Genomic DNA, 13,046 nt, shown 5'->3' with positions numbered 1-13,046 from the left:
GGGCTCACAGTCCAGCAGAGGCTCAGTGAGTCCTTGCAAGGGACTTAGAGGCTCCTCTTTCCGGTGGTCTTCATTCCCCACCCCGCTTTCCTGGGCTGCTACTCTGCCTGGGATCCCCGGCAGGACTCACCAAGGAGTGTCCGTCTGACCAGCGGAAGTCACCTTCGATGGTCCGATCATTCAGGCCGATCCACTGGTAGTCCTGGGCATTGTCTGGAGAGAGGACACAGTGTCTGAGAAACACAAGGTTGTGAAGACACAGGGGATGGGGGGTGCAAAGAGGTGGGTGGGCTCCTAGGAGCATGCTCCAGCTTCCAAGAGCCTTGGAAGGGTCTCAGCACACGCACACTTGGAGTGCACCTTGGACCAACCGCCCGCGCTCGCGTGCCCTGGTGCCAGCCGTGGGGTGAGATCTGGGGACTGACTTAGACCAGCAGAACTGCCGGTCCCAAAGACTCAGGCTGTGGAAACGCCCTTCCCTCCTCCCCACCACCCTCCTCCCCCCGCTGGGCCCAAGTCAGCTAACTTCTGACTTCTGGCTGTGAAACGATCTCTCTCCTCTCAGACCCTGGAGGCCCCGCTGCACTCACTGTTGACAAACTCCTGCTCCTCGGGGGTGACGATGCTGCTCAGGTGTGACTGGTGCTCCCGGCAGCGGCTCTCGGCGTCCACCCAGGTCTTGCGGTCGGGGAAGTGGCGGTAACAGTGGCCCTGGAACTTGGCCCAGCCCTCCTCGCACAGCTCCTGGTCTGCAACACAGGTCAGGGGCGTGAAGGGAGGGGCCCGCGGCTGACGGCGGCCAGCGGATGCTGCCTGCTTTATGGCATGGATTCCTGTGTTCACTCCACCATAAGTGTCACCTCTCAGAGGGAGGGGGGCAGCTGGAGACACGAAGCCCTGCCCCCTGGCCGCAGAGCCTCAGCGCCTGTTCCCACCCTTTGGGAAATGCCAGGGACACCTGATTTCCCTGATGTGGACTTCAAAGCTTTTCTCCTGCTGATGCCTGCTGCTCTGGAGGGCCAGCAGCCTCTCGGTGTTCAAGGTAAGCCGAGTTCAGCAGGCCAGGTAAAAGGAGGTGGGAAGGTGGGAGGTTTTGAGGCTATAAGACAAAAAGTGGTTTGGCAGCTCCGAGGGGCTCCAGGGGGACAGAATGAGTTTGTGTGTGGGTTGAGGGGTGGGGGGGGTGGAGTAGCAGGAGCAGACAGTGCTGGGGGCATGAAATGGAGCTGGCAGCTTCCTTCCAGCAGCAACTCGGGTGGGTAGAGAAGAGTAGGCAGAAGTCTGCTTGGGTCCAATGAGGACTCAGTGTTCTGAGTAGTCTGTCGAGCAGAGCTGGCTCTAGCTGAGCACACTGGAGGGGGAAACAGCAGACTGAGGGTCCGTGACTCAGGGGCACTGGCTTTTTTTTTTTTTTTTTTTTTGTAAATGGGCAGATGTAACCTAAATCTGTAATGGGTTCTTAGTTATGGACTGGTTCAGACAACTCTTGGAGCAGCATGGGTAGGGGACAGAGGCAGGGGCAAGCTCGAGCTGGCTCACGCAGGCTTGGGGGAACAGACTGTGTGTGTCTTCCCAACTCCATCTTCAGTGACATCACACTGGTAGCTTCTAAACGGCAGTGGTGGGAATATTTACACCCCAGGAATTGGCAAATGCTACAAATCAGTACTTCCTCTGCGAGAGCCTGTCTACCAGCCTACCACTGGACAGAGGGAATTCCAAGACCTTCTCTTCCCTCTTCCACCGAGGTGCAGGGATGCCCAAAGGGGCCTGGGGCTGAGTGCAGGGCCATGAACCCCTTAGGCTGTATGGCAGCCTCCCTGATTGGGTGTCACCAATCATCTGGCTGTCCCAGGAAAGAAGGACCAGGCTGAAGGGGTGGAGGGTTGGCAAGGCTGGAGGTCAGACACTTGGAAACAGCGGAAAAGAGGCGAGTAGGAGGCCAGTAGCCTGAGAAGAAAGAGGCAGAGCAGCAGAGAGGCCAAGGAGGGTGCCTCTGTACTTCTGCTGCCAATGCTTCCTCCAAGGCGCTGGTAGCTCAGCAGCATGAGGAAGCCAGAGATGTCACCCCAGGGAGGACTTGTGGGGTCAGTACTTGGGCCATGTTGGTGCCTGACGGCTGAGCTGGGCAGGCAAAGCTGGAGGGTGCGGGGCCATGCAGGATGGAGGCCTTGTGAAAACAGAATCCCAAATCCCAGGGAGGCTGGAAGAAGCGGCAGGGCCAGCGCCAAGGCCCAGGGTGCCTGTGGGGTGGTGAGGGCTCAGGCAGGATGGGACAGGAGATGCAGCCCTGCGTGTCTGGGTGCCCAGGCTCAGGGCCCAGCGGGGCAGCTCTGCACCTGCACTCTGCTCCATTGGCATTCCCATGGCTCCTCTCTCTGGCCCAGTCCAGAACCCAAGAGCTGTTGTCTGCGAGTATGTTCCAGACCCTTCTCTCCTGTGGCTAATGTTTTGACATCCTGGGGAGAAAAATCCTTGTAGCTCTTCACTTCCCTCCCAGCCAAGACCCCATGTACCAATTTCTCAGTGTCCTGGGGTGAGGGTGGAGGGTGGGAGATGCAGAGGAGAATGAGTCCAGGTCTTTTCTTCCAGAAGCCTTAAGTTCCTCCACCAGCCTGACTCCTTGGCAATGCCTCCAGGAATGTACAATACAAAGCTACCTTCTCACACAGCTTGGGACCAAAGGGAGACTTCCCTGGAATTTCAGCTACTTTCTGGAAGTTTCTAGGATGTTCAACTAGAGAGTTCACTGAAAACAGGTTTGGGCCCCTGCACACTTCTGGTTCAGTGTGGTCCATCATTGCTACTAGTATTCAAAAGCCCCATTTCTCCCTTTCTGAGTTGGGAGTCTCCTGAGATCCAGGAGGATGGGGAATCCTAAGAAGCACCAAAGATGAGAGAGCTGGGAGCTCAGTCTGGCCCTGGGAGAGCTCCTGGCACACAGAGCTGGCAGCCTGGCCTGGGTGCAAAAGGGAACGGTTTGGCAAGACCCAAGAGAGGAAACTCAGCTCTTGTCCCTTTCAACAAGACTCTGTTCTCTTGGGCCAGGTCTTTGCCTTGCATGAGGGAAGGAGAAAGGTAGCACAGGCCTGAGTGACACTGACATAATTGTCATGGGGATGATGGGGGGTGACATGCAGCAGTCCTTGTTCATACATGACTTGAGCATGCTGGTGACACAGCCCTCACCCAAGGAAAAGAGGAAGACAGCTTAGCCATTGTGGCATGGCGTCCCAAAGCCATGGAAGGGCCACCAAGGTCCCTGGGCAATGCAGCAGGCAGATGCATGCCCATGACCATGCTGGGAAGATCCATGCTGTCATCTAGAGGGAGAACCAATGCTTCCCACCCCACAGCTTCCTTCAAGACAAATGCATGAAATCAGCTCTTTCCTCAGTCTGATGCATGCACCGAACTTGGTGTGGGATCAGCGGCCTGGAAGCCCTGGAGAAAGTTAGTTTTTTAAAGGTCCCCTAGAGTCCCACCTTCCAAAGTATAGGCTGGCCCAGCCTGCTTGTCTCTCCTGCAGTCAGATCAGCTAATATCCCAGAGGAGGGCTTTCAAGGAGAAGAGCAAGAGAAGGAGTGTGAGTGAGTGACTTCTCGGGGTGGCCCCTAGAATTATTGTCTGGATGGACATTAGGGGCCCCAGCCAGGGCCTAGAGCCTGTGGTTAGAAGGGAAGGATGAAGGAGGAGGAGAGGGTGCAGCAGTGAGTAACATTAGCTGAAGCCGAGACGGCCGTACCGATCTCACACAGGTCCCCTCCGTAGCTGGGAAGGCATAAGCATGTGAAAGAGTCGAGGGCATCCAGGCAGGTGGCTCCATTCAGACAAGGGCTTGAGAGGCACTCATCAATGTCTGCAAGAAACCAAGGGCCACCATTAAGACTCCTGCTGGCAACTCCAGATTCCGAAGCACTGTGGTCTCCTTACGGGTGGCCAGCCCTGCTGCTTTCCAGAGCCCTGGGAGGGAATTGGCTTGATTTCCTAAGAGCTGTTGCTGCTGCTGCTGCTGCCGCCATCTTGGAGTGCTGAACCAAAGATCCAGACAAGGGTTTTCTTGGATGTGGTGATCCTTGATTGGCAAGATTGGAGCACTGGAGCCAAGTTTTCTAGTGGGTTGGAGAGATCTGGTTCTTCTGAAGCCAAATGCCTTTTGCAAGAGTGAGCCTGACTTCCTCTAAGACATCTTCTCTTGTGAATATGTCAAGGAGCCATGAAATCTGAACTGGCTATGAACATGGTGGTAAGCAAGGACGCTGGCAGTCAAGCTATTGAAGCTTGGCTAGGGGTCTTTCCTTTCTATCTGGGACTTGGCTTCCTCTGTGGTTATGAACCAGGGAAAGTTGGCAAGGTTGTGCAGGACTAGAATGAATGAACTAGAAGTGGTCTTCAGACTGTCAATCCCTGAGAAAATGACAACATTTATTGGGTGGCAGACACCTTCTTTGTCATCAGCAAGTAAGATTCGGGAATATTTTGTAAAGGTGAAGCCAGTATCTCTCTCTGGGGGAGGGACAGAAATCTGTTGCTGTCCAACATTTCCCTAAGTAATCTTCAAGTTTAGGGCCCAAGAAGGTGGACATCTCTAGGGAGTCACAATTCTAGAGAGGTTCCATCCTGGCCAGTGATAGATAAGACTTTGAAGCCAGTTAAATGCTTTAGGAAGTGGCTGCCCACCAGCACCAGCCTTGGATACCAGCAGATCCCCATCAGCCTCTTTTTCTGAGGCAGGGCTCTTTCCTTCTTTCTTTTAGTTCCAAGATGTTCCTTCTGATCAACCTTCTTTACAAGACTTGAACTAGTAAGTCATTGACCTTTGCCTCAAATTTTCAATGAGAAGCCAAGGTGAGAACAGAATCATCTAATCTGGTCTTTCTGCATTTTTCTGAGAAGCCAGATGACCTGCAGGATCTCTTCTGCCTTCTTTGTAGTTGAACTCCAAAAACTCCTGTTGTTTGCTTTTTTCTCCTGGTCTCCCTCCCATGGGAACACAATAAGTCTTGTGACGCTCCTCTTCCCAGGAGATCAACAAATGCCACAATGAGTGCGTTCCACTGGCTTGTGGAGCATGAGACCATGTGGTTTGAAGATACTAAGCCTTGAGATGTGCAGCTGTGTTCATACAATCTTCAGGATCTGGTGAAGTGTCTATAGGTGGGGTCCATGTGAGCAGCTAAATCTTGTGCTGGGAAGAGGACCTCAGAGTCCTAAATATGTTCTAGGACTAAGTTCTTGCCTTCCATAAGCACTAACTTGAGACCATTAAAGTAAATCTTCTGATAAGATAACCCAAGTGCTTTCCTCTGGCTCCTTACACTGCTGGAGATGCATCATGGGTATCTTCTAGGCTAGAGCTGGGTTTGTGCAGTGGGTGGCCTGAAGATCTCCAGTTCTCAGGCATCTCTCTCTTCACATGAAATTCTTAACGTCATCTCAGGGAGCATGTACCATGGACTAGAACCAACAGCTCCAAGTTTGGAACTGTTCCAAGCAAAACCAAAATGCATGGAGGAACTGACTGAAATCCCAGCATGCACTTGGATTCCCAGCATGCACCAGGATTCCCAGCAGCAGCAGTAGCAGCAATAGGTCAGGCCAGTCGGCAGGGCAGAAGCTGGGGCAGCTCTCCTGCTTCAGGAAAGCTGCTGTCCTCTTTTGTCCATTAGCGCCATTATGGGAGACCGAAAGCACTGGGCAAGGGGAAATTAAGCAAATGTAGGTGCTAAAGCAGTGGTATAGAGCAGGGGACAAGGAGGGCTTCTGGGAAGGAGAGCTGGATATCAGCTCTGGGGCTTCTGGCCAACCCATGGCAGGGAGTGCGGGAAAGGCAGGACACCCCAGGCAGCTTCCAGTTGTCCCAGGGGTGGACCATGTGGTTTTCCTTCTACATTTGGCCAGAGCACAAAATCTGAGGAGGCTGTGGGACCGAAACTTGAGGAACCAATTCCTAGGCTCAGAAGCTGTTTTTTGGCAGGACCTCAAATTCACAGATAAGGAGGGAAGGAAGGGCCACAATCCTGAAAACCAGACAGCCTACAGGTGCCGCTGAGGCCAACAGGCAGCATCTTCTGCAGTGAGAAGAGGTCTGGGTACCCTGTGGGGGGCTTCCTTGCTAGCTGCTCAGGCCTTGCGGTGCTTCCTCCCTGCTCTTCCTCAGGCTGCCTTGCCCACCTCTTTTTATGAAGGCAGCAGCAAGGGCCACCAGGACACCTCCTGGCTCCTCGAACCAATAGAGGAGTCAGTTGGGCCCTGCTGTGAGCTCAGAGTGGGGACCCCAGATAAGGTGACAGCTTTGGAGGAAGGGCAGGGCTTTGGGTATTTGGCAGACTTTGCGAAGGAAGAGAACCAGTATCTGTCAAGAACCTTCTCTGAGCCAGAATCTCTCATACACATTATCCTCCCAATAGCCCTGTGGCCTGGACATCATTACACCATTTTACAAATGACAAAACAAGGGGAGTGACTTGCCAATGCCGGGAAGTGGAGGGGACAGATGGGAAGAGATGGAGGAGAGATTCAGGAAATGGGACCAGACATCAGGCCTCCATCCCATGAGGGACTCTGGGGCCCAGGATGCTCAGCACCTCGTTACCATTTCTGCTGTGCCTGCAAAGGGCTCACCAGTCATCGCTGAGCAGGGACTCTGGGGAGAGTGAGGACTCTTAGGGTCCTCTTCCTGAAAGGGATGGTTTGTTCCTGAACCCCAGCTCAGTGCTCTCCAGGTGAAAGCTTATCCCTTTCCCAAGATACTCCCAACTTGGAAGAGAAAATAGCTGAGTATCCCCTGGTGAAAGCTACGAGAATAGATTCTTGCAAATAATCACTTTGATGTCTGAGCTGGAGACCTTGGAACTCCCCCTAGAATAGGTTTTGTTCAGTTTTTGCATGGTTCAGAGCCCAGGACCTCCAAATGAGTGAGAGTTTATTTGGCTGAATGAACAGTAACAGTAGGTGCTTTCATTCAAATGATGCCCAACTAAAGGTACTGCCATTCATAAAGACTACTGTATAAATAGTAGCAGTAGAGTTGTTCAGTGCACAACCTGTACAGCTGTCTGTGGAGAGCCTGGACATAACTTTCCTGAACTAAGATGGGGGAAAACCCCTCGGAAGCACAGAGAAAATTTCTGAGCTCCTTGATGCTCCAAACCCTCTAAAGACCTAGCATCAATCAGGATGAACAGATCTGAGTAAATACATTCACTTTTTGGTTGGGTCCCTTATATAACAGCGAGAAGGACTTTAAGAACACATTTACCAAAACTAATTTAAGATAAGTATCACTAATTTAAAAAGTATTTCATAGTCATTTATACTATATCAAGTGCTTTTACTTATATTTTAAAATTCCATCTTGAATGTAACTTTATTGTCCTCCTTCTTAAATTCAACTAACTGTCTTTTGAAATCTGTCCATGGACTCCCATTTGTCAGTGAAGAAAGCATAATTTGTATTTTGACTTGCTAAGAAAGCATTTCTTTCCCAGGGATAAAGGTTTTCACTGAAATTCAAAAATTGCTCTTAGAGGAAAAGAAAGCATCAGATCATAGGTCAGAGCTTCAAATCTAGAAAGTGAAAAAATGGCAGCAAAACTGAAAAGAAGAGGGAGTTTTACATCTATTCCCAACTAACTGGGGAGTTAAGAGAAGTACACACAGCACTACAGGTGACTGGAAAATTGGCTGTGACATGTGGTTAGAGAAAATTTCTCAACCTAGGCTGTACATTAGAAACCTGGATAGGTTTTTGTTTTGTTTTGCTTTTTACATACCTGCTTGCTAGTCTCTCTCCAGCCCAACTGAATCAGAATGTCTTAAGGGCAGGGCCCAGGTGTGGTGTGTTTTAAAAGCACTTCAGGGGACCCTAAGGAGCAGCCAGGATTGAAATCCCCACTGGTACTATCAGCAGGAGGCGGGTATGTGGGTGGGTGGGTGGGTGGGGGGCGGTATGTGCTGCTGGTTTTTAAGTGGGTCAATTGTCTAGACTGGTCCTGCTTTTAATTGAGAAAGAATCTGAGTATTCATTAAATAGATGTTTACTTTGATGTTCAAAGTATGGATTAATAATTTATCCAGACCTTGTTTATGAAATACTGACTAAACACGATGGCAGTAATTGTCAGACATTTTCTTGTAGGACCAAACACAGCCTCCAACTCCCTTTGCTGGAAGGAAGTTTTCCCCAAGTATTCAAGTATTGACCCAGGAATAATGTGACATTTTTGAAACTACCCAGGACCTTTGTCTCCCTGGGGATGACTGGTCCATGGTTTTGTTTTTTAACAATCTATAGTTGTCTCTCTAGTGCAAAACAACAGGTTGGTCACCCAAAGGGGCTGGAAACTGTCTGCAGGCCTTTTGGAAGCAGAGTCTTGAGCTAAATTGAACAGGACCCTGGGGGTATAGTCATAGGAACGAGACCTCAGGTTTTGTGCTGGGCTGACCCTCACCACTTGCTTTTTAGAGATGATAAAGCTTTCCTAACCAGTAGAGTGAGAGGTTTCATTTATTTATTTATTTTTAATTAAATGCTTCTGGCCAGATGTTGAACAAATATTATTTTACTCTTTTTGAGAGTGGTTCTCAACCCTGGCTGCACATTGGAGTCACTGGGGAGTTTAAAAAACCCTAAATGCTGGGGCCACAAGACCATTTAAATAAAAATCTCTGGAGATGGGACCCAGGCATCAGGATTTTTTAAAGCTGTGAACCACAACCTTTATCTCTAGTTAAAAACAAGGGAAGTGAGTGTCGCATCAGACTCCACGCTGATTTTACAGCCCCTTGCCATTTGGCTCCACTGAAGTCCAGCTTTCAGCTCTTTGAGACCAAGAACTGCTTTTTATGCTCAAGAGGGAGTTTTCTGTTTAGCCGAAAGTGTTGTACAAGTGAATTAAGAGCTCAACTCTTGATCGGATGCACTCAGTGGAGTCAGGTGGATGATTTAACCTCTCCAGGCTCCACATTCAGTTGGGGATAATTACCAAGCTGTGCACTGAATGGTGTGGGAAGTGATTATGGGGAGGAAAGCCCTTTGGAAATACGCATGCTTAGAGAAACACACGGCAGAATAGCTAACGTCTACTTGTCACCGACTTTTACTCATTTTAGGGCCATCAAGGACACAGGCCCTGCCGTGACTTCTGATGCCAGTGTGACATTTGGGCCTCAAGTATCAGGTTGGGAAAGGAATGTCTGAGAACAGACACAGGGGTCAGAAGCTGCTAAAAGGCATGGGGGCAGAGGAGTTCTGGTCCTAGAGGCTGCCTCGGTTCTGGAAGGCCTGCTGGGAATCTGAGATTGTTCCTGGTTAACCGAGGCTGAGCTGGGAGACTGAACTGAGGTCCATCCAAAACGCACTCCCCCTTCCTCTCTAGCTGCACACCCCAGGCAGGGTGGGTGCTGGGGGTGGGGAGGAAATGCATGTAGACCCAGCACCATGCTCCCCAGAGGAACTTCTCATGGAACAGAGAGCTCGTTTCCTCCTCTGATGGAGGAGGCTTGCTGGAAAGCACACACAGGGGCTCTCCGAATTTTCTCCTTCCAGGATGGAGACAGCATTCTGTCCTCCTGTCAGGGGTGGCTGATAGAGGGGTGCAGCTATGGTCCCTGGGTCATTATGGCCCAAGGAAAGTACTTTCCCCTTAGCGGTAAGTCCAGGACCTTTCTAGGGGGGCACATGTATGGCCAGGTCAGGCCCCCACACACGGCAGAGGCAGACCCCAAAGGGGGAAAGGGTGAATGGATAGCCACCCTACTGCCTGTTAGATATGCATAGATATTGACTGTATAAATGCCATATACAGAGTGGTGGTTTGGAGCTATGAACTACAGAAAAACACGTTCTTAATCCATTCTTGTGGGTGTGAATCCATTGTAAATAGGAGCTTTTGATGCGGTTACTTCAGTTAAGATGGGTCTTAATCCTATTACCGGACGTCTGATTGCCAAGACCACAGAGAGGGAAGTCACAGGGAGCAGCCAGAAGATGGAAGTCAATAGAACCAGGAAGAGAGAGGAGAAGATGCCACCATGTTCACTGTCATAAGATGGAAAAGCCAAGGAACCCAAAAGATCACCAGCAGCCAGCCCCAGAATGTCACCGTCTTCAGGGAGAAAGCATCGCCTTGCTGACACCTTCCCTTTGGACTTCTCCTAGTCTCCAAACTGTGAGCCAATAAATTCCCGTTGTTTAAACCAGGAAACTAATACACACAGTATATTTATATTACATAAGTGTATCATATATAATCATTTAACTTGAGGTTATATTAATACATATAAACACAGACTCCTTCTTTGTGTCTAATGTAAATAAATGCTTTTGGAGGACCATTGCCTGGCATGGGTTACCTGGTCCTGGCTGTTTATTCCCCTGGGATTCATTCATTTCTCCATTTTTATGTGTGTCCAAGGCATGAAGTCCTTTTGTGAAAAGCCCTGGGTCTTTGATTCCTGACTTAGGAGAGAGGCTTGGGGCTCGGGGCAGTGGAGAGAGCTAACCCAAGAACATGAGCGAGGAGGTAACTGGGCATCTCTTCCCGTGAGAGGGTGATGCTGAAGAGAGAAGTGTCACCAAGGCCACAGCTTGGATGTGTCTGTGGAATGGCAAGTGGATTTTAATCACTTCCTTTGGGGGCCGTCTCCAGTCAGATGCCCCCCAGGCTCCGCACCCACACCCCATCCTTAGAGTCCCACAGGGTCACGGCTGATGACAGACAGAGGCTCCAGAGTGGCGCGTCCCTAGGGGAGGATGCCACCGGGTCCTGGCTCCCTGCATCCAGGACCCCCCTGAGCTTGGGGTGAGCAGCACCTCCACCATTTCCGTCAGGCCAAGAAGGGGCACCCGAACCCACTCGGACCCACGCATGCAGGGCACCGAAGGGGCTTTCCTGGTGGGTTCACTCTATGTGACCCCAGAGTCTCCTTCCCGTGAACAGAGGGACGTGACTGACCAACACAGAACTCACCCCAACTCAACATTTCTATGAAGTCTCATGTTTTAGCTTCAAAATTCAAGCACAGTGTATATTCTACTCACTTACTTACCGGTTAATTCCTTGACATTTTTCTCCTAAACCATCATGCAAAATTGGTGCCAGGTCCAAAAAGATGTGCCAGGCTTACCCTGTGGCTTCTCTCCCCGACGTGCCACCTGCACCTCTCCCATCCCAGGAGGGGGGCCTGGGCCTTGGTGGACATTGGTCACCTCCTCCTGCCTGCAGCCCCTTCGGGAGATGAAGGGGTCCCTGCGGCCTGTGGGGGTCTTACCTATGTTACAGCGCTCGCCAGTGTAGCCAGTGGGGCACAGGCACAGGACGCGGCCCTCCGTCTCCTGGCAGGTCCCGGCGCCACAGGGCTCCTCGGCACAGGACTTGGCGGGGGCTGCAACCGCCGGGGGAGAGGTTGAGCATCAGGACACAACTGCCTTGGGTTCCAGGGTATTCTCTGAGACCTCACAGGACCACAAGGCCGGCTTTGGCTCAGCATGTTTTTGGGGACCCTGTACCTCCTGGGCCCCTGCCCCACAGCATCTGGGGGTGGAGGTGGGGGTGAGGGCCGTCTGTGAAAGCTCTTACAGCACAAAATAGGTGCAAGATATCCAAAGAAAAGAGCAGAAGGAAATCAGCAACTACCATGTCTGGTACCCGGGATTAGTGAGGGCCCAGCTTTCTGATTTATGTTGAGGTGAGACAATCACAATAGTTACAGAGGGGTCACCAGGGTACTGGGTGGGGCTGGGCACATAGGGTCTAGATCAGGACGTAGCCACAGTCACACTGGATGGTTCTTTAAATTGTGCAGGTTTTAACCCTGCACGAGAAAAATATTTGGGCATAAATCTCCTCAGCAGATTAATTCTCTCATCTCATATTCACTTTGGGGCAGAGATGCCATAAGCAGAATTTCTAGCACTATCTAAATAGTTATCCTTCGCTCATCCTGTGCCAAGTACATATAGTTGAATTCACATATAAATGTTCTGGTGATGAAATGTCACTGTAACTAATCTTTATGAGTATACACTGTGTGCAAAATATGATGCTAAGTGCTTGCTTTACATATATATATTTACATGCTGTTTAATCTTCCCTGGTACTATTCCCATTTTACAGATGAGGCTCAGAGAGGTTAAGAAACTTGCCTGATGCAGAATCTATACTTTCTGCAGCACATTAAATAATTTAACTGGTATGGTCAGTTTATTCAAACACCATAATTACATGGAACTTTGAACAGGAAGTGAGATCTGGTAGGTTTGTACAGACTAGTAGGAAATTCCGATACATCCCACAGTAATTTGGGTAGAGAATAAAAATATTTTTGCAGAACCCCCTTGAGGAACTGGGGGAAAATGTGGAAATGTTGGTCTTCTCCACCTGGTTTATTTATTACTGATATTCTCACAAACATTGAGGACTGACAACTTAGTGGGCTGACTCCTCGACCTTGGGGCTTGCTCTTATGAAGCTTGTTACTGCAAAGGAGAGGCTAAGCCTATTTATAATTGTACCTAACAGTCACTCCCAGAGAACCTCTTTGTTGCTCAGATGTGGCCTCTCTCTCTTTCTAAGCCAACTTGACAGGTGAACTCACTGCCCTCCCCTCTACATGGGACCCGACTCCCAGGGGTGTAAATCTCCCTGGCAATGCAAGATACGACTCCCGGGGATGAGCCTGGACCCTGCATTGTGGGAATGAGAACAGCTTCTTGACCAAAAGGGGGAAGTGAAATGAAACTATGTAAAATAAAACTTCAGTGGCTGAAAGATTTCAAATGGAGTTGAGAAGTCACTCTTATGCGCTATATAGATACCCCTTTTTAGTTTTTAGTGTATTGGAATAGCTAGAAGGATCTACCTGAAACTGTCGGTCTGCAACCCAGTAGTCTTGATTCTTAAAGACGATTCTTGACACTTACATGGTGTGATTGATTGTGAAAACCCTGTGGCTCACACTCCCTTTATCCAGTATATGGAAAGAGGAGTTGAAAAATGGGGACAAAAAATTAAATGAATAATAGTGGGGTAGGAGGGGTATGG

The 13,046-nt window shown here is 50.0% G+C and overlaps 1 protein-coding gene across 1 annotated transcript in view; it reads right to left on the bottom strand.

Moving 5' to 3' along the window:
- The window catches only part of ACAN (aggrecan), a 62,029-nt gene that overhangs the window by 2,742 nt on the left and 46,241 nt on the right, over positions 1 to 13,046 (bottom strand). The window contains exons 13-16 of the mRNA XM_037835339.1: positions 11,275 to 11,388; positions 3,746 to 3,859; positions 591 to 749; positions 131 to 213 (exon numbers count right to left, since the gene is read on the bottom strand). Coding sequence (XP_037691267.1) covers positions 131 to 213; positions 591 to 749; positions 3,746 to 3,859; positions 11,275 to 11,388 — 470 coding nt within the window. The remainder of the gene's footprint in view (positions 1 to 130; positions 214 to 590; positions 750 to 3,745; positions 3,860 to 11,274; positions 11,389 to 13,046) is intronic.

This window comes from Choloepus didactylus, chromosome 4 (assembly GCF_015220235.1).
Source record: "Choloepus didactylus isolate mChoDid1 chromosome 4, mChoDid1.pri, whole genome shotgun sequence".
NCBI classification, from domain to species: Eukaryota; Metazoa; Chordata; class Mammalia; order Pilosa; family Megalonychidae; genus Choloepus; species Choloepus didactylus.
This window is presented reverse-complemented; position numbering and strand designations above follow the sequence as displayed.